The sequence below is a fragment of the Hetaerina americana genome, unplaced genomic scaffold (assembly GCF_022747635.1).
Source record: "Hetaerina americana unplaced genomic scaffold, ioHetAmer1.1.p SCAF_7, whole genome shotgun sequence".
Lineage (NCBI taxonomy): Eukaryota > Metazoa > Arthropoda > Insecta > Odonata > Calopterygidae > Hetaerina > Hetaerina americana.
In genome coordinates, this window is record NW_027287316.1 from 66,572,037 (window position 1) to 66,593,910 (window position 21,874).

The 21,874-nt window shown below is 34.9% G+C and overlaps 1 protein-coding gene across 4 annotated transcripts in view; it reads left to right on the plus strand.

Moving 5' to 3' along the window:
- Npc1a (Niemann-Pick type C-1a) overlaps positions 1 to 21,658 on the plus strand; it is a 147,250-nt gene extending 125,592 nt beyond the window's left edge. For 2 of the 4 annotated variants that reach the window (XM_071595200.1, XM_071595202.1), the window contains 6 exons: positions 471 to 702; positions 2,207 to 2,320; positions 2,895 to 3,057; positions 12,924 to 13,231; positions 16,158 to 16,253; positions 19,560 to 19,671. In XM_071595200.1, coding sequence (XP_071451301.1) covers positions 471 to 702; positions 2,207 to 2,320; positions 2,895 to 3,057; positions 12,924 to 13,231; positions 16,158 to 16,253; positions 19,560 to 19,565 — 919 coding nt within the window. In that variant the 3' untranslated portion in view covers positions 19,566 to 19,671. Of the gene's footprint in view, positions 1 to 470; positions 703 to 2,206; positions 2,321 to 2,894; positions 3,058 to 12,923; positions 13,232 to 16,157; positions 16,254 to 19,559 lie in introns of all 4 variants that reach the window. The other 2 variants (XM_071595201.1, XM_071595203.1) reach the window with 2 other exon arrangements.
- Positions 21,659 to 21,874: the final 216 nt, after the last annotated feature.

Below are 21,874 nucleotides of genomic sequence, written 5' to 3' on the forward strand. Positions count from 1 at the left end.
CATGAAATTCATAGCTATTTATTTGAATTTTTGAGGTGTACAAATATGATGCATATATGTCTAACTAAGCTGTGATTCTACTGTTATAAAAAAATATCTTGCAATGAAATAGATTTGATTTATCCTTAGCAATGCATCAATTTTCATATTCTGACCCCCTCTGCAGGGCCCTAATGGCTTTGTCAAATAATGTTAACCATGGAAATAATTGAATATTGAGTCCATGGCTATGCTGCATAGAATATGCAACAAATGGGTTTTGATTTGATGGACACTGCCATTCATAATTGTAGAACTGTCAAACTTGCACAAGAATTGTCTCCAGTTCTTGTAAAACCCATGCTGTGGGTGGTAACTGAAGTTGAACCTTGGTTGTTATAACAATTGTTTTATCTCCTCTGGTCACCAATTAAAAGTATTTGTTTACCAAATCATTTATCTATTCATATCTTCATATTTTTGCCTTTCAGTATTTTCTATGTGTTCTATGAACAGTACCTTACAATGTGGCCTGATACTTTGAAGAGCATGGGAATCTCTCTGGCAGCCATCTTTTTAGTCACTTTTGTTTTAATGGGGATGGATATTGCCTCTTCCTTCGTCGTCGTAGTTACCATTGCTGCAATTGTGATAGACATTGGCGGCCTAATGTACTGGTGGGGAATATCCCTCAATGCCGTCTCCCTCGTCAATCTTGTCATGGTAAGCAAATGAATTGACCTACATTTTGGCTCTTTGCTAATTGAATCATTTTTGGATGACAATAGATGTTTCTTCGGTATCACGGGCTCAGAGAGTTAAACTTTTATTGCGGAGTGCTCTGTTATTTCTTAAAAATTGTCTATTTTGTGAGATTATGTATATGTGACACGTAATTAGTATCAAGTGGGGCACCAAAGTAGTATGTGTGTAAATTAAATCATGTGCATGTTTTTGAACATATAGTATGCTAGGTTATTGTGATACAAGGCATGCATGTCCACTGATTCAAGAGTTCATAAGTTTGATTCACGACTATGCTATTTGATATGTCGAAGCCTGTGCTCTCAGCATTGGCATCAAGGTGGGTGCACGGGTTAACTGTGTTTTCTAGCTGGTCAAACAAAATGTTATACAAGAAGAAAGGGTGTAAAAATTGTCAAGGTTGCAATTATCAATTACTGATAATCTAAATAATGATGAATAATCTGCAAGGAGGAAACTTCTAATAGTAGTAAAGCTGTCTGTAAAAACCTTGCCTTTGCATCAAGGGATCCACAGCTCATCTTAAAAGTGTGGAATAATATTATAGCTAAGTAAAATAATTTAATATTTTATTTATCAGCTCAATCTGTGTTTTAATGTTGAAACATAATCATCTGTGTGGGTGTATATGATGGCCTTTAAATGTTGTAACAATTTTTTTATCAGCTAAAAATATTGTGAAGTTTCAGTTAGTTGAAGTTGATGAACGTGAAATATCTAATAATAGTACTACCTGAGCGAATTATATTTTCAACATCATGATTAACTAAAATGAAAAGTGTATGATCGGTGATACTTTTTCAGTAGGTTTCAATGTGATATGACATTAATTGGTGACAAAGTTTATCCATTGCTGCTTTCAATGTTTTTGTGTTAAAATGACTGAATTTTAATAACTGGATTGCATAGACTTTACTTTTTAAATGAGTCACTCATATTCCAGTTCATCATTATGTTAAATTCAGTTGGTAATGATATCTGCTCAAACATTTTCTGTGGTGGCATTCATGTGTGGACCTAAGTCTGGGTTTCCCCATTTTTGGTAAATTGAGAACGCATGGAAGTTTAACTGATTATGGAATAATGGGGAAAATCATGGAAATTATTTTTTTTTAATCTTGGGTAAAATTTCTTATTTCCTCTTTTCAAGAACTTGTAAATGTATAAAATTTCTCTTCTTTTATATAGACAAGCTGAATCAGTAATTTTTAATTAGATTTATTAACAATGCATCTCGCTATAATATAATTAAGTGAATGAGAAATATTTGCTTGGACTAATCTGTGAGAGATTGTGAATTTACTCACTAACTCTTGATTGTGATATCTTGCCATTGCAAATAAAAGCTTAAATTTGGTACATAGTTTGGAATGTTTTATAATGCAAGTTAAAATAGTTTAATTTTACACTAATGAAGTATAAATTAAATGAAGGTAATTAAAATATTTAATGTTTTTCTCAGGCTGTGGGTATAGCTGTTGAATTTTGCAGTCATCTTGTGCATTCATTCGCCCTGTCTACTGAGGAAACTCGAGTGGGAAGAGCCATGGACTCTCTCATCAACATGGGGACTTCTGTAAGCGGGACTTACTACTATTCTGCCATTTATTCTTAGGTTCTTGCAACTATTTGATGTTGCTGAGAGGATTTAATGTTCTGCTGCACTGGAAATATTCAGTGGCTCAATGGATCTCTAACACTGAAGCAATAACCTTCAGGAGCATGGTCTCAGCTACTGGAGATCATATCAGTTACAAAAGAGAAATATTGAGCCAGAAACTTTCTGAATTAACCTCGGAGGTTTTCATCATTACATTTTGAAGCCCAGAAAATATATAAATATTATCATAAAATTTATTAGTCTGAAGTATTTCTTAATTTCATAGATATGAAAAGAAGCATGCAAAAATCATGTGTAAAAAATATGTGCTGCAGTATTTTTTTTGAGAATTGGCTCTGTTGTAATTTTTTTCAAGTGAACTATGTTGACCACGGAAAAGTGGTTATCATTGAAGAAGAAATTTGTGCTATGATTTTATAAATAAAAATATGAGGTGCACAGGGAATATCTTAAGTTCATTATATGGTTGAATTTAGTAGGAAAAGCAAAGGTATTACAAAGAACTAATTTTTTCCAATGTATTTTTCAGGTGTTTTCTGGGATTACCCTCACCAAATTTGGTGGAATAGTGGTACTTGGCTTCGCCAAGTCACAAATTTTCCAAGTTTTCTATTTCCGAATGTATTTGGGCATAGTGCTGTTTGGGGCTGCCCATGGTCTTATTTTCCTGCCTGTGTTCCTCAGTTATGTGGGTGAGTGTTACAGTTTCACAATCATATGAGCCTAATAATTTAAATGAGTCAAATGTATGGATCTTAATGCATATTATGCATGGGTCTTTTTCATGTAAGAATTAGTGGGAAATAGTTTTGCTGATGAAAACGAAAGTGTCTTTCTTCTGATGAAGTCTGGAATGAAATGATAAACATTACTCCCCCGCCGCAAGTTATGCAATATGGTTTTGGCAGGTCGTCTCTCATTTTGTTTGTGATTTAGTTATTTCAAACAAAATTATGTCTGATGCAATTTTTCTCATACTTTTATTTCTACTGTCGCAGGGCTAAAAAAAATTACTTGCAGGCCATTTTTGTGGCCAACTGTAATATTTTTCAATATTTTTAGCCAATATGTGATACATTATTAACCATGAAAGATCAATTTTTTCTCAGATACTTGATTTGCTGTAATTTTAATTAATATGGCTTAATAATGTTCAATTTCCTCGATGATTATTTTTTTATGCCAAGTGTAATGAATCACATTGATGAGTCTCCTGCATTTAAGAGATGTTTGTATTCCCTGGATCAGTGCTGTCCACCTTCAATGAGGTAGACAATCGCATCTCCCTCCAGGTTGTCCCTTGTACTAATTTCTATAATGAAGTGTATTGGAAGATTATAATGTGCTGCATAAAATCAATTAAAATAATTGGCTGGATTGTGCTTGAGCTCACAAGTTGGACAGCACACACCACTTGAGCTCTCCAAAAAAATGTATAAAGTGTAAATATATGAAATAATGTTTAAAGTATGTAACAGATACATATTTATGTTTTAGAAATACAAACATCAAAATAAGGTCTCCCATGAAAAATCTTCAAAACCGCTGTATTACATCCATTACAATAGCTTAGATTGTCATACTATAGCTTCATTTATTCCACTGTAGTTATATATTACATGTGAAAGTTCAAATCCATGCTGTTATCTCATCTTCAATAATTTTATTTTGTGCCTGATAATGGCTATTTACTATTTAAAATTGTTACCTATTCCATTTTAGATAAGTCTTGTTCCCAAAGTAAATGAAATGTGGCTTCACTGTATTACATTAAATAAAATAGTAGATTGTCACATGAAATCTTATTGCAGAAATAATTCACTCGTGAGTTACTTTATTTTTTAGTAATTCATAGGGTAGGTTTGGAAAATTATTTTTTTGCTACTGCAACTTCTTCACAGTAGCTCTATCTTTACAGGACAAGTTTGATATTTGCTCTGAGATCATATCAAATGCCCATGTTTCAGCATAATAAAGCTATAATTAAGATAATTGTTTCCCTTCATGATGGTATCAGGGCAGCAAATAAAGAATTTGTACCCCATTGAAAACGTTTTTCAGGCAACCCAGCATTTGTGTTCTCAATTTAAAGAGTAGTGTGTACTAGCGGAGTTCGTTCTTAGCTCTTCACAGTGTTTGGTAATATATCCTAGCTCCCCTGCCTTCTTTTTATTGGACCTGATCAGGAGAAATCCAAATCTGTCATATCTAATAATAACTCTTGAGGTGGATTATTGTATGTGTACTCTTTTTATTGGGCGGTTTCAAAATGACCAGAGGTAATATCATTTAAAAGTCATTGCACTGTTTTCCTTTAATGTTATTTTTCCTTGCTTCCTCTAGCTTTAATATATCCTTATTTGATCAATACAATCATGTACTTCTTCTCCTTTCATAGGTATTTTATGTTATTTATGCTATGAATTTTTAATATACGAACTACTATAAAATGAACTATTAAGTATCTACCACATTGATCTCATGCATAGTTCCCATGCGTTTCTCTGGTGTAATTAGTGGAAAATATACATTTTTATGGATTGACAGAAGCCTCTTTCCAAGCTTCTGTGTTTGCAGTTTCATTCAGAAGGGGGAGGATACTATATTCATGTTTCTCAAGAAGAAATTTTACTTTAAATATATCACCTTCAGTGCTTTTTATTGATTCTCACAAATTTTTGAAAAAATGAACAGCTCATTACTCGTTTAGATAAAAGACCCCTGATCGTATATATGTTCACAGATACAAATTTTTTAAAAAGTTAAGAAAAATTTTTTCACGGCTCAATTGTGGTAAAAAATCATTGAATATTCACAGCTTCTGCATCAATATTTTCATAGGGATCTTGCTCTTTTATGTCATTTCAATACCTGGTTTCAAATCTTGCGAGTAATTTCCTTTCAGTTGAGTGGATGGGCTATGGTTTGGCTTCAATTCAGTCCATCTTTGCGATTGATTATTCAATCAATTGTTTTAGATAAGTTATCCTTTTTTGCAACACCCATGATTTCTGTTTGAAATTTCCAATAAATTTGTTTCCATTGCAAGATTTGAATTTTATCTTAAAGTTGCCATATTTGAAGCTGGTAGTACTGAAAGGTATCCTTACTCTTATTTTTCTTGGAGCTTTGGTTTAATGTTTGCCATGGAATTGGGCATTAATTAAGCCTTATGATCACATTTATTCCCCTTGTGGTGGCCCCAGTAGTATGCAGCAGCATTTTTTCAAATCAAATAATAGGGTATCCATTTCATTGAATATTATCATTGATATTTGTGTTTGCTTTTGAGACTATCAGTTTTTCTCATTTAAATCCTTTATGATAATAAAGATGATTATTGTAAGAGTTTACAGATTATGATAAATTTTCTATTGAGAGGAAATTGATAATTTCCAAAAAATAAAATTCAGCTGTTCATTCACATGTATTTCTATCGACCGATATTATTGGTATGGCTATTTCGTTATATCATATATTTTTAGCTTAATGTTACTCATTTTCTCAAACAGGTATTGATAAGAGATGTTTTAATATTTATGTTTTGAGGAGCAACTCTCAGAATGGCGAGGGATTAAACTTTTAAATGAAACCCGCTGAGCTATTGTGTTCTGTTCTTGCAGTTTTTGTGAAGCATTCATATTTTGCAACTCTTTGATATAACATTTCCTTAATATAAATGCCAAATTTTAGCTTGTCCAGTTTCTAGAGAAATCATTCTTAAGGTAAAAATTAGGCAGTTAGGTGTTTATGGTTTAAATATAAAACTTGTTAGAATATTGTAACACTTAATTTTGTAGAACAGCATTGCCTTTCATGGTTTAGGTACAACATAATACACAACTGCCTGTACTTTATCATCACCTTATTTTTTGCATTGCAAACTAACTCACCACTTTTTATTTTGCTTGAATGCTTCGATAATTGTATTGTGGGTTTTAGGTTAACGTGCAATTATAAATTTGTGTTTGATTATCAGAGAGGTTGATATTTGCTTGTGATGCAATCATGCCTTGAATGTTGAAAGTTATCATTAACAATTAAAAGATTTTCTACTAACATTTAACCAATATTTGTAGTAAAACTTGGGGCACTGTTTGAAATCATTACAAATTTCAAACAGTTCTATTGTCCTGCATGTGCAGGTTGGCAAAAGTTACAAAAATATTTTGATTTTCCTTTAACGCTGTCAGTATAATGCTAGTATGGATCTTGTGGGTATACAATAGTTATATATAATGGAAAGGAGCAAAGGTCTCTTTGCCGTTGTTTATTTTTTAGTCCCAGCTCATGTTGGGACAGTGATATCCCATCTAAGTTGGACTGGGTACATGCCATAGAACTAGTATAATTTTCCTGTCCTGTGTTATTTATATTATCCTCGACAAAATCCATTAATACATTTCTGATTATCTGTAAAGTTGACTTCCCATTCCCATTGATAATGTATTTGTGGCAATGCCATAAAATATGCATCTATAACTAGGCAGCCCTTACTAACATATGTTCTTCACTTTCCCCTTTCCTTTCTATCCCTACCCATTTTGCCATGGAATTTATCCTTCTCCTTTCGTACATTCAAAATTTTCTTTGTATTTTTAATCATTTACTGGATATTATTTATGTTTTTGCTTCATTTTATCGAACACCACTTACTTCACTTAATTACTCAAAATTTGTTTAATATCTATCGATTCTCTCATCATAAATGTTTTTCTGACAATTTGATGTTTGATTTGTTTTAACTTTTGGTTCAAAAAAATGTTTTTCTTCTCATTTTTCTCATCTGTCCCACGCCAACTTGATGCATTTGATCGGACACTTTTGTTTATATTTTATCTCCTGTCGATTGTTGACTTTTTTTTACAACTCTTCCTTTTGTTTGTCTTGCCACTGCCATTTTCTTTTGGTCAATCCATCCCCTACCCCCTCCCCCCTCCAAACACCTTCTATATTCTCTTTGAAACCACATGCTGCTCTCCGAATTTGTTGGATGTCCTCCCAATTGTCTTGTGGGACTCTGCCGTGTAAGGCGTTGGAGAGTCGAGGTTGATGTTTGTGCAGCAGAATGAGGAGGGAGAGGGTGGTGAGGGAGGGCCACCAGCGGAGGAGGGGGTCCAAGGGTGTAGCAGTCAGGGGGGGGGAAGTGGGGTCAACAGAATGTCGACAAGTAACGGCAGTGGTAGTGGGGGTAGGGGAGGGAGCTTTGATGGGGGTGACGAGGATCCGGAGGAAGACCGAGAGGAGGGCGGGGAGAGGACAGGCGAGCTGCAGCCAGAGGGCACTGGCTACTCAGCGCCTCCCTCTTCGTCCTCCCTTGCTTCGGTGTCCGGTGCAGCCGTCGCTGCATCTTGGTCATCGCTTCCACTTCCGCCGACGAGGCAGTCGTCGCCACAGGAGACGGGGGTCTTTGACTCGGCTGTGTTCGAATCAGAGTCAGCCGATGGTACAGACAGGCTTCTCCATCCGGGGGCCGCTTGTAGTAGTGTCGTTGACCTTATTCAAATCTAGATTTTCTACTTCCCCTGACTCAATCAATGCTTAAAGGTGCACTTTTTCCATCTGGGTAGTGAGGCGATCAAAGAGTCAAATTTGGACTGAATTGTGGAGAAACTGGTGGGAATGGAACTCAATGCTGTGTGAATTAATGGTGATTTTCCACTGGAGAAGTATTTATTTTGACCTCTCCCCTCCGCTTTGCAAGAACCACTGGTTGCCTCCCCTTTCCTACCCATCCCCTCTTCTTATTTCATCTCTCCCTTCCACAGCATTGGTATATAATGTGGCACTTAAATGCTGTATTATCCTGATAATGAAGTGTTGACTTCAATACCTAGGTCGAAATAAATATATTTCTAGTGGAAAGTTGCTGTTATCTCAGACAGTATTGGCGAATGGAGTTAGACACAAGAAGGTGTGTAAGGAAATGCAAAAAAAGATAACTCACACGAGCTGGCAAATGAATCTTGAAAACTCATGGTTACTATAAATTTGAAAGAGAATGCTCTCAGTTTGTTTGTAATTTTGTAATCTTCCAATTTGGTTCCTCGAAAAATGTTGGGCACTATTCTTGTCAAGTTGTCATCCTAAATGAGTTAATTTAATACTTTGATAGTTCTTGTGCTAATTGTGTACATTCCTCATTTTCTTAATTTTTATTTTTAGTTTTTAAACCAATTTCGTGTTACCAATTACTTGGGAGAAAAAGTGCACCACCAAGCAGGGAAATTATAAAGCTATATACTTTCCTTGTAAATTTTGAGTGTAGTTAAATGTTGCACACATTTGCTTACTGTTTTAAATACTAACATTTTGATGTGCCTGCTTCTTCATTGGTGTCGTTGGCTTATTTGCTGAATCTTTTTAAATGCATAGTAGCATTATTATTTCCTCGGATCAACATGAAAAATTACATGATGATGCTGTGCCATTAACTGGAACTTGAGATACATTTTGGGGATACATTTTTAGAAATTTGAGTAAATGAAATATGTGATAATAGTAAGCATTTATTTCATTATTTGTAATGGCATAAATGGAAATAAACATTATTCAAATTTTGGTGATGAAGAGTCTTGAAAATCGCAGTGTGTTGACTTGGCAAGTTGTTGGACTGATCTGCTTTTGTTTGAAGCCAGCCATTAAATATCTCTGTGTGAATGTGCATGATAAATGTGGAAGCTTGTGTGTCGTGTTGGTTTGTGCACACTTTGTTGTGGCAAGTATGCATGCAAAATTCATTATGAAAGCTATGGTGAAAAATATTTTCTGTATCTTGGTGCTATAGAAATTTTGTGCTCCCAAATCAATGACTGTCAATAGCTTTTAGCTTGGTGGTTAATTTGGATACATTCAGAATTATTCTAAGGTTGTGGTTTCAAGTTTCAGAAATGGAAGGCATTCTGAATATCAGGATTAAAGTTTTAGTATCATGTGAGATTTCAGCTCTTGAATTGCTGAAACAAGCATTTTCTCAATTGAAAAATCTTGAAATAGGATTGAAAATGTGAATTGTGGTTTAGTAGTTGTGCTGTGCCCATCAGAATAATGCAGATTGAATTTTTGGAAGGTGGCATTCTTGGATCATTTTATCTTAGCAAATACTTGAGATCAGGATTGTGATATGACAGCTCTCCATGTTGGAATACTGTGAAACTGGTATGAAATATTTATCTAACCACATTCGTGGGTGATATATCTCTCAAGTTACTGGTCAAGGATTTAATTAAGGTGTAAACTGCTTTCCCATTGAATGGAAAATTGGAGAAAGTTTGATGAAATTATGCGTATGTGTGGGACTGAGTGAAGATACCATGAAGGAAAATGTCCGAGGAGGACTAAAATTACTGCTCTCACATTCACTTTTTTAAGAATTCAAATTATATTTTAGTTTGGTTTTTTCAAAGACTATACTTTTTCGAAGATTCAAACTTAGTGTAAATTAGGTTTTGATGTTCAATCTTTAAAAAATACTGTTGGAGATGGTCTTTTATTTATGAAACTTCACTAAAACCAAAACATGACTATTTTTTTCTGCTATCAGCTGTCTGTTTAGGCAGTAATAACTGGCATCCATGTAACTACATTAGCACTTAAGTGTTTCAAAATTCATCCATAGATACTACAAATTAATCTATTAATAATTCAGTGGTCTCTTGGTTAGCAGTGACAATTGCCAATAATTTTTCATTTAATGAATGTCTCCAAGATCTGCTCTCTTGAACTCTTTCTGTGAGAAATTTTTACTTAGCGAAATGGTTCGCGATATGGTCACAGATTTTGGCCAATTGCATGGCTTCTAAGACATTTGCAATTGAGCTAAGGCTAACCATCATTGTTTATGATTTGTAGAAGCACCGAATTTGAATTGAATCATTATTCTGTTCATTGTGCATGGCTTAAAGGAAACTGAAATAAAGGACTTGCTATTCTCATTGATGCCATTTATAAACACCCTCAAAAATGAAAGTTAATAATTTAAAAATTTTTCAATGAATTCAAAGAGGAAAGGAGAACATGTTGTTAAATGCATATCACTTCGCAATGGCTTCAAATTCTATTCTGGACAATTGAGGACTAATTTTTACAATTAATTCACTCAGATGCAATAGCTTGCATTGCATTGCATAAGGAAAAGACCAGAATCAGTCCACTGGCGATTGTTTCACCATTGATTTTGCTTGAGAAATGTACATGAAAACATAGTTGATATTTAATCATAATGACTGAGATGGTGAAATATCTGTCATAAGCATGGTGTAGTAAGCCAAATGCTAGCAACCTTCTTCAATTGAAGTAATTCATCTTCAATTATAATTCAGTCATCAGAAAGCTATCATTTTAAGAAAAACCTCTGGTCTCAAAACTTTTGTAAAGGTCTTCTTCTAAAATGTCTTAAAGGGTCTGTAAAATGTTCTTGTGGTATTTTTTCTCATTTTTAGAGTTTTTCCATTCCTTTTACTATGATATTTAAATGCAATATTTGCAATAAAGTCAGGCGAAACTATTTTACTCTTCTTTAAAAAAACAAAGTTAATTTATGAAAATATAACCATCAAAATTAAATACTCCTTAATTGTTACAAAGTAGGGCCAATTTTTATTATTTTAAGGGAAGATTGTAGCCTTGAGTGACAGGTTCATTTTAAAATATTCATTTTGAGCCATTTACTACTATTGCTAACAAAGTGCTCACTGTATGCCACTGGAATGATATAGTCAAAAATGTAAGCAGTATTACTGTTGTTCTAAGTTAGGCATTTGAAAATTAGGGCCATCAAGTGAAAAAAGACGTAAAAATTGGATGTTTTTATGTCCTTTCCCTAGTGAACATTGTGTTAACTGAATGAAAAAGTTTAATTGGTCATCACATACTTTTGAAATTAAACTAGGAAACAAAGAAATAACAAGTAGGCTAATAACTGATAGTGTGGCAATTTCTAGCTTTTTTTATTCTCTCTTCATTTTCACTCTCAAACTAAATGTTTCCATTTTCCATTGTATTGCTCTCATTTCCTTGATTTACTTAAACCAATCAAGTCTATTTTTTTTTGCTATCTCAGATGAATTAAGGAAACGAATTAATTTGTGGCTGTCAGGCTAATGGAGATCTAATGATCCAAGCTTCTCAATTGCTAGCTATCGATTAGCAAAAGCCTCTGCTTCATGTACTCCAAATACTGTGTGACTTTTCAAGCTTTGGATTTTTCTTTGCACGGTGAACATGCCACACCTTCTGAACTAGGCATTGCTTTTTACAGCATTTCTTATCCATTATTGATGAGGGCAAATTTTATTTGCGGAAAAGGGTTTTGACTTTTGGTATTTATTGAGCATGACATGCTTATAAAAGTGGTCATGGCAGTAATAAGACCCAATAAAATTTCAAGTCTTTATTCTAAGCACAAAATTAATGTTTGCCTGTTAATTTAAACGAATGTCCACCATAATGTGAAAATATTACTTATTGAAAAATGCTGATTCTGTGAAATCTCCACACTTTGCTGCCTACCTATATTGTTGTTACATGGGTGGTGTGATATTTTCAAGAATGTTTTTTTTTTAATGTTTGTAGGTAGGTTTTTTTATTCATATTATCGTGACAAGTAGTCACTGTTGCCAGTATCACATGTAGGGAATGAAATGTTTGTACATAATGTATATTTTGTAAAAAGTTGCATCTTTTGACTATACTTATTATGGTTAATTATAGTTTTGAATTGAAAATTAGTCTGCCAGGAATGTTTGTTGTTTCTGTTTTTTTACAGAACCTGAGATAATGTATTTTTACAGAATAAATTGCATTTAAAGGAATTATTGATATGAATGGAATGGAATGCGTACTAGTTGTCTTTATGCAGTGGTCTTTTTTTTTGTTCATTCATGTGGTACCAATACACTTTAAAATAGAAATGCCAGTATCCTGATTTGATAGTTGATGCTGGGATCAGTATGCCGTGCCATTATTATGATATATTTATCATTCATTCAAATATGTGTATTGCATAGCTATTTAAAAAAGTGCATTCAAAATTCAACCAGTGAACATTAGGTGATTGTGATTAATGTAAATTAGTTTATATCATATTAGTATATCTACATTACAACCGTGAAACTACAACATCTTTAGCTGTAATTGTAATTAATTTTTAATTATCGCCAAGTTCCAATGTTCCTACATTTTGGTCTATCATTTGATGCTGCTAGCCAAAATTTGCCTAATTATTTGTTGCAAAACCTCTCCAACAGTGCTTCCTTTTTTTTAAGTTCCAAATTTATTTTCCCCCATCTCAGTTTTGACTAAATTGGTTGTAATTGTGGTTGAATTAATTAAAATGATAAACAAGAATTAATTTATTAAATTTCTGGATTATCCATGCTCTTACATTGCCCCCATTCTCCATTCTTTCTCTCGTTTTATAATCTTAAAAAAAAAAGTTATTCTTTTTAGAACGCTTTCAATCTCAGTAATGCACCCCAGTCGTTTGCATATTTTACGATTATTTGCTCTTTTTTCATCCTCTCTTGACTGAAACATGAAACGATCAAACATGTCTCAGGGTCACCAGCTAATCGAGAACGGCTTGCAATGAGTCTACAGCGTCGGCCCCAGCAAAATGGTCACACCTCTTCACTCCAAAGAACCCGCCCTCACAGACCCATGGTTGGGGCCTCACCTCTTAGTTCCTCCGCTGCACTGGCGGCCCGCTTGGCTGGCAGCGGATCGACAATGGGCGAGAGCGTGATGATGGAGGGTCGATTCAGGCCAAGGAGGGAGGAGGAGAAGGCGGAGGTGGTGGATGGCGCACTGCCCACTGGTGTGGCTATGGCACATGCCACCGACCGTAAAGGAAGCTCCTTAGCTAGAGTAAGGGTCTTGGTCTTGGGTGTTGGTCACAAGATGTGTGTTAGTTGAGAGTGGATTTTTTTGAAGTAGATTTTAAGGTTCATGTGGAAATCCCCTCATGATAATAAGCAAGGGGGTGTTTTATGGTATTTCATTCCGAGTTATTGTGATGGTTTTCCAGTAAAGCATAAAGTGCTTGCCACAGTATAGTAATCCATGTTGTTGATTAAATTAATTTTAATCCTGTCCACTATATAGCATATTATATTACCTATTTTAATGATGTTTTCCATAGTTAGATGAATTAACATTTTAGATTTAACAGGTTGATTTTAGCTAGTGTCGGAATGAAAATTTTTAAACTTTTATTGGGTAGAATATGATGTGACAAACGCTTACTCCAAATGCATTCTATTGGTAAATAGTAGGGTTAGGGAGTTGACGGTAAATTTATCTTCCTTGGATGCCTGAAGTGTTCCCTCAGCTGTATACAAGGCCGTATACAAGTACATGCATTTAATAATTTTCAGTGGCTTGCAACAGAAAGTGAATTGTTTAATTTTTTGGTAATATCACTAATAATATCATTTTTGGTGGTGGTTAAAGCTTTTGTATTTGGTGATAAATCCCTTGTAGGGCACTTAAGAATGAGGTTGTATGTTGGAAAAAAAAGAATAATGAAGACCTTGCCAGTGGTAGTGTAGTTGGCAACAGTGTTAGTTATCGATTCAAGAAAAATCCTTTGTGCTTTCTTGCTCTTATAGTGATATGCTGCCAGTTGTCATTCTCTAAAAAGGCACCATTTGAAAATTCTTTAAAGCTTATATTCAATACACATATAGGCAGCTGAGGATTTGGATGTAAAGATTTTTTTGAGGAGAAAATAAAGGAGAAGGGGATATCTATAGCTTGTGGGTGTTGGGAAGGGTAGGTAGGGTGATGTGGGTGAAGTGAGACTAGGGGTTGATCTAAAAATATAGCATGTGCTCCTTGTATCTGCATCTAATTCCCAATTTCTGCCAAACCAATGATCTCTCACTCCCTCTCCTTCTCTATTAAAATTTCAATAGTAATGATTAGATTTTTTGAGTTCACTTGCAAAATTAAAACGTACGATGCCTCCTAAAAGTGAAGGAGTTTGCAGGATTTGCTGAAAAAACTATCAAAAGTGCAAAGGATTTGACTTCTTTTCCTGCTTTTAAAGATTTTGTAATGGTGTTGAATATGCCAATTAGGATATAAATAAAGTAGTAAAATTTAAAAGACTCATTTTGCTCAATAGTACGCTTAAGTTAAACAACGCATCAACTGTATGGAGATGATTTTATGAGAAAAGTACAGAAGATATTTCCATGGTGGATTTCCTAAGTCTTGTGTCCGTAATTTATGGTATTATGGATATATTGTTTTAGTAATTAGTTTACTGTTATGGGAAATATTAACTGGTCACTAGATTTTGGCTGTGTACATATTGGTTTTTTTAAATGAAGACACTTAACTCATGCCGCAGTTGTGAAATGTTGGAAAAGACACCTTGAGAAAGTGGTAGAGGAACAATGCTGCTTTATGCAAGCCGGGTTACTAAATTAAATATCTTCAGGTTGCGAGATCCTTTTTTTTTTTGTAAGCCCCATGTAGTTGATCTTGTTATCAGCTAATGAGAAAGTTGAGTGTGGCATGGTTGTAAGATGCAAAAATAAAGCATTTCCCCTGAATGACAAGGGAACATAGCTTCAAATATTATGACAATTATTGGATATGTTACGTATGGCAAATGAAAATTGACTTGTGTACATTTTAATTAAGTGATTCTTAGTGGTGTGTAGTTAATAGTTTTTTTCAACACTATCTCTGTGGTAATTTAATGATTGCGATAGAGAGAGAAAATTTTCATTTGAATGTACTGGATGTGGCCATGGTATTGCATTTCCTCTTGGCATGTTTGTTGGAAAGGAGAGTTTCTTCGTATCTCCTTTCTGTTGCATTCTAATACATGTGTATTGCATGTGGTCATTTTAGAGTGTTTTGGAATGTTTGCACTGTCTATAGTGGTGCCAGGAAACCATTTTATTTTCTTTACAAATTTCTCCGGAAGAATTGTGAATTTGCCAGCAGCAAATGGTTGTTTTGCATTTTTGCAAAGTTTACCTCTGCATTTAAAGCGTTTCTTGGATATTTTTGTTAGATTTACAACAACCAATTTTTATTCTGATATGCAAAACCAGAGCCAAAGAAATATAACTTTTGTGTGTGTCCTGTGTGAGTTAAATGTGTGATAGATTCAATTTTCTAAGCATGCATTACTTAATGTTTGTCATTAATTTCTAATCCAGATATATTAATACACGTGTATTTCCTTGTTATGTTAACTAATTTGACTAACATATGCTATAGGTGCTATATGTTCATTAACATTATTGGTAATGTTGTGAGGGGAATTGATACTCATGTTCATTTTCCATTTTCTCTCTTTTCACCCCTCCTTTTATCTCTCTGTCTTCCTGCATCCACAACTGTCCAATCTTGTTCCCAATTCGTTGATTATCTCTGGTCATTTTGAAACTTCAAAATGTTGTTTTTTTTAATTTTTATTTTTTGAAAATTGTCTTGGTTTACTATATATTATTTGTTTTTTTTTTTCACTTTTTTTTATCTATTGTCTTTTTCCCAATTTTGTGTACCATCATTTGTTCTTCCTCCTTGTTTTTTTGTTGGTTCCTCTTCTTGGATCTGTTACCTTTTGAATATTTTTTTTGTGTGTGTCGTCCATTTGCATTTGTCGTTTTGTGTGCGATTCCCCTTCTACCTCTCCTCCCCCGACTCTCAAATTGATTCCCTTTGGGATACAATTGCTTGAATGCACGTGAAAACTCCTCCTCTCTCCTCCCCCCCTCCATCCTCTGCCACGCCCTCCACCTTTCCCTGCCCTCCAAACCTGCAACCCCAGTTGACAGGAAGAAAGAGAGATGTGCCCGATGAGGAAGTGACCGAACTCTGGGCAACTCCAGTTTTTGAGCATCCCTCGTCAGTGGGGAGCCATCAGGTAACCACCAGATCTAGATCGCAGTCACCACACGTTTTGCTTTTGAAGTTTTAGAGCAATTTTTGACTATCACCTTTGATGTTCTTGGGTTTATTTCTGAAAAATCTATCCAGAAGAATTGGGCAAAAGTGGGTTGAGTGATGAAATCTAATCGAGAAAGCATTTTTGTTTCCTGTGCGAAGATCAACAAAGGACCTTGCAGAATAGGTATTCAGTAAAATCCATTGAAAGAGCCTGTTTCTGGACTTTTTTTGGTACCATAAAATTTTACTTAGTTGGCAATGTACAAGTAATGCTCACTTGCACTTGGTGGCTAAAATATATATTTAGCAAAGAGTAAAGGAAACAAGTTAAGGGAGAATACACACACATACACACATATGCATACACACGCACGCATACACGCACTTACGCACACATATACACGCACACACAGGTACTATAAATAAATGAGATTATTTAAAGAGAAGCACAAAAAGAATTAGAAAAGGGTTGTCGTGAACCTCATCGATGGTGGACGTTTTGGGACCAGAAGTCAGCCCCTTTGTTAGCTGAAGAATCAGGATAGAAATATATGTAAAAGAAGGATGAATGGTTAGTGAAGATAATGTAAGAATGAGAACCTCATGAATATGTGATAAATAAAATAATTGATTTGGGACAGGTCCATTAGCCTTTATATTTTGTAATGTTTTTCAGCCAAAAGGAAATAATCGTTGTCAGTTTCTATGAGCGTGGTGTAACATGTTATTAAGCTGTCTGAATTAATGTGTGTAAACTTTCCAAGTATTACTTGAGCCATATTCAGTTTTCAGCTATTTTCGAGAACTAGTTGCATGGCAAATATGAAATATGGTACTTATAGTATTGGCTGAAAATTTGCAAACTCAAGCTGGAGTTGGTAATAGTAGCATTTAAGGGAGGCAACCGACAGCTGAGGTCATTTGCGCCACGGGATGGACAGGAAAGGATGAAGGGTGGAGAGAAACCCACCGTTGGCATTAGCTACTCTTTACAAAAGGTGCCAAGGGGTCCGCAGCTTAACATCCCATCTGACGGACAGCGTAAGTGCCCTCCACAAAGCACCTCAAGTAGGGATCGAGACACCTCTGAAAAATATTCAAAACCGCCGGGATTTGAACCCGCGCCCTCTGGGTGGGAAGCCAGTACGTTATTAGCCCCGCACCATCTCTCTCATATGTTTTTTCCGCTGTGATGAAATTTTCAAAACGAGGAATTTCAATTGCCCTTTTTTATGGTTTCATGGATCAATTCATTTGTGTGGTAAATAGACACATTCACTCATGGCATGCATAAGTGCAATCTTTAAAAGAGTTCAGCAAAACAGGAGCGAAAAGGTGGAAGGAAAATGTGATGGCTGCCAAAATGAATCAATTGGAATGGTTGGCGAAGGGAAAGATGAATCAAAATAGAGATGGTGATTAGAAGTAAATGAAAAGTGGGAAATATTTAGGCCTAGTAGGAGTGAGTACTTTGGGGATGCTAAAACTTAGAAAGTCTTGATTTTAATGGATGTAATGTTAATGGGTATTATTGACACACTGAATCAGTCTAACCTTCTAAATTCTGTCTACATTTAGAAAGAGATTGGGTTGAGAGATGAAGAACTGTTCTATTCTAAAGAATTGGTGTACTTTCAACTTTAATTTTTGCAGTGACTCATGATAATATTTCTTCAAGAGTAAAGAGTCATTGAGTGAAGACAAATGGTAATTGGTGTGTAAACTTGATGGTGCAGTAAAATTACCTATGCAGAATGCAAGACAAGGTTTAATGTGCAGGAAATAAAACTCTGATGTATATTGGATTTGTCGGATTTGATCAAAACTTGAATGACCAAGAGGACTGTGGAAGATGGTGGCCACCAGCTGAACACACAGGGCTGGGTTTGATATTAGGCTCGCAGTTAATTGGTTGCCATTACAGATTGGGGACATTTCTTTTCAGTGGGCATTGAATTTTCAGGAAGCCATTCTGAAAACTTAATAAACCAACTGAGCTAACTCATACATTTTTGGCAATTATATGCTTCCCTACTCATTTTATATCATCCGTGCAAGTACAAAACTAATTGATAAAATTGAATGGACTCTAGAGGAATTAATCTCCCATGGCCTATATACTTCATAATAATTTTACATCATTTCTTGTCAACCTCTCTCATTGCTTCATCTTCACCTTTCTTTCTCTTAAAATTTTGGCAAATTGCATCATTCTTCTTCATCTAAACTAATTTTTGTATGTATATATTAACACCTACATCTCAGTCATCAGATTTCCTCTTAATCTGTATTCTTTCTCTTTCTACTCACAGACCTATCTTATCAATAAAACCAAGGAGGTTAAACCCAGAACCCTCTTTCCCCAGTTTTTCCTCACTCCCGTTCCTCGGTACTATCTGTTGTAATTAATTCCTCTGGAAAAAATATCTGGTCACCTCCAACCAATGGCTTTTTACAATTGATATATGAACCAGGCTCAGGCGACACCTTAATAATATCATGGCATTTTATTTTGCTTTGATATTTTAGTAATACACGACAACCGGTGCATCTGTCCTACAATTATGCTAGATATTTTCAATTTTATTAAAACAGAATACCAGAATTTAAAAATACTTCAGCCTTTACCTATGCCTCACCTACTGCCTATTTACTCGGACACAAATGCTATGATGAGATCCTTTCGATTATAATGTAATGAAATAAATGTTTTTTGAATTTTTCATGCATTGAATATTGAAATCGATAATATTTTGCTATCCAAAGCTAAATATGTTGAGTTTAAATGCTTGAAACATGATGGTGCATGATATGAACTTCTAGATATAATTAAATAATAATCCATCTGGAATGGTATGTGGTTGTAGTAGATAATGAAGTGTGTTAGGACTTACATGTTGATGTTTAGATTTACTAATTTCCAGCCTTATGTAATGGCTCTGGAAGTTCTGGTGTACTTTTTGGCACTAGGCTGTGATGAATTTTTACACTGCCAAATTTGCCAAGGTATCCATAGTCCATTTGTTTAGTGTGGTGTGAGTAACGACCTTTTCCTGATGGGCAAGCAGAGGATTAACCCATCTTGTGTACAAGAGAGAACGAATCAAGTGTGTATGTTGATGGACAAACTTACTCATTTAACATTTTTGGTTTTGATGTGCTCGAGAGCAGTTCAATTTGAGTCGCGGTGTATTTCTTTCTCTCTTTGTTTGCGAGATGATTCCTTTTGCTTTCCATCGTCCAAGTTCAAACTGTCTTATCCTTATCAAGGATTGCGTTTCAGGCTTGAGCTCCAGAAGGCGGTGGCCAGTAGCTTTCCTTGATACCCGTCCACTGCAGCTTGACGACAATGACTACCTTGATGACGACAGAGTGGGTGGTGCTGGTGAAGGGAGGAGTGGTGAAAGAGGCAATTGACTTCCACGTGTCTCATTCATGGAATGGCCTGATGTACTCATTTACGGCACCTTTTCAGTGCACTGCTAAACTCAATTTGGTTTCCTACAGCTAATGTAGGCATATTTTGATCTCTGTAACCCCAAAAATCCATGTTACTCATTCTCGCCTATGGTAATTGTGCAGACCTCAGTGTCCCCTGTGTGTGAACAATGGTGTACAGCGTATGCTTTCCCTAGTAGCTTTTTTTTCATGTCATCAAGTTTGAGATTTATTTTTTATAGTTTTTGTGAGAGATCAAACGTAGAAGGGATATGGATAAATGGCAAGAGATTCCACCCCTCTGTGTTAACTAGATGGTGGATATTTTGTGCCTTCATCATGGAACTACTTTTATCCTTTTAATTTGGTCATTGGAATATTCATGTCTGCCAAAGATATTACTGAGACCTTGATCAATGGAGGCGTTTATGAAACTTTAGAAAACGTTTCTTCACTTGAATATGTGCAATTTTGCGAGTTTGCACTTGGGGTAAGAGTAAATTTCTATCTAACAATTATGGTAATGTAAGGTAAATTAAGGTGTAAAATGTATATCTTGTGGGACCAAATGTAGGGCATGAGTGGCCAGATTTAGTTGAGATAAATCTGAGGGTTAATGGGGTACGTACATTATGATTGCTTGAAGCATTAGATTTTATGTTATATGCATTTGTGATTAAGATAGTGACTGAAGTTTTTCCTTGGCAAGTAACTGAATTTTATGAGGTCAGGACCACTTGCTCTATTTGACTGTTGTCGCCGAGCTGCATTTTGTCATCGTACCCTAGCATCACTCAACTGCGTTTGGCATGGTGGTGCATTGGACACATTGCTTCCACTTTGTTAGTGCTGATGGTGTGTGTGCGCGCGTGGGGAATCAATATCAATTTGGATATGTGTGTGTATGCGGTGGTATTTATAAAAATATTTGTATACTGAATTTTCCATTCCCCTTGGTATAATTTTAAGATAAGAAATGTATCTGGAGCGTGGTTGATAGTCAAAAGAAGAATTGAGAAGATTTAAGAACACCAAAATATATCTTTTATGTGACTATTTTTATTTAAGACTGTCTCCTTGATATGAATTCGAAATAGTTAATTAAATATATATTTGGGTACTCAGTGATAAAAATAAAATGGAAAATGTGTGGGTGAAATTGATGAGACTTTTGTGGTGGACTAACGTTGTCAATAATTCTGGAATCCTGCTTTTGTGTAGCAAATCAAATTCCAAAGTCATTTTATCATTCACCACAAGTTCATCTAAGAATGAAAGACTTTAAAAAAAAAAAACATGTAATCACAACCGTTAGGGCTTCTCTTGAGTATGTGATTGGATGTTTTAAATGTTGTTTTAGATATCATTGCAATGTATTTTAAAGACTTTTGTTTAAAATGTGCAGTGTTATCATCGTCCTGTCCAATGTTTATTCAGTGATAATTTAAAATATATATATCTAAACTTTTATACACCTTTGTGCTCCCATTCCCCAATGATCTTTCATGGATCAGCATTTGCTTTTACCTTAAAATGCTTTGTTAGAAAATTGCAAGACATGTAAAATCCTACTGTTATTGTAATTTATTTCCACTTTTTTTTTTCGTCAATACATAAAATTCCTTATCCTTAAGATAGGGAACTGGTAAAAAATGTTTTGCAGCAAAAGTATTTGATTGCTGAAAACCAAATTTAGAATGGTTCTAGGAATAATGTTTTTCTTAAAAAAAATGAACGGCCATAAAATGCTTGTGGAAATGTACATTTCTTAACTAATGAGTAGATGTGTTAATATGAGATCTGTCAGTATTCTGTTTCAATATCATTGATGTGTTCCATCTATCCCTTTTTTACTGTGGTGGGAGAAAAGTGAAATGTTATATAAAGATGTGATTTATTATACACATTACGAAACATCAAATAAAAATGTGATTTTTTTCATAAGTTATGGCTGAGTTTTTGACCTTGTGGAATTATCTTGGTTTTTCAACAATTCATCCCTTTGGAGTGCAGGTTGTGCCCATCATCTTGACTAGTGAAAAATATCATTTTTCATGGTATATTTACAGTTTTTCAGGAGGTTGCATGTTTCGATCAACAAGTAATGGTTGTGAGGTAGTAATGATGGACTTCAATGATACATATGACGTGAAGAACAGT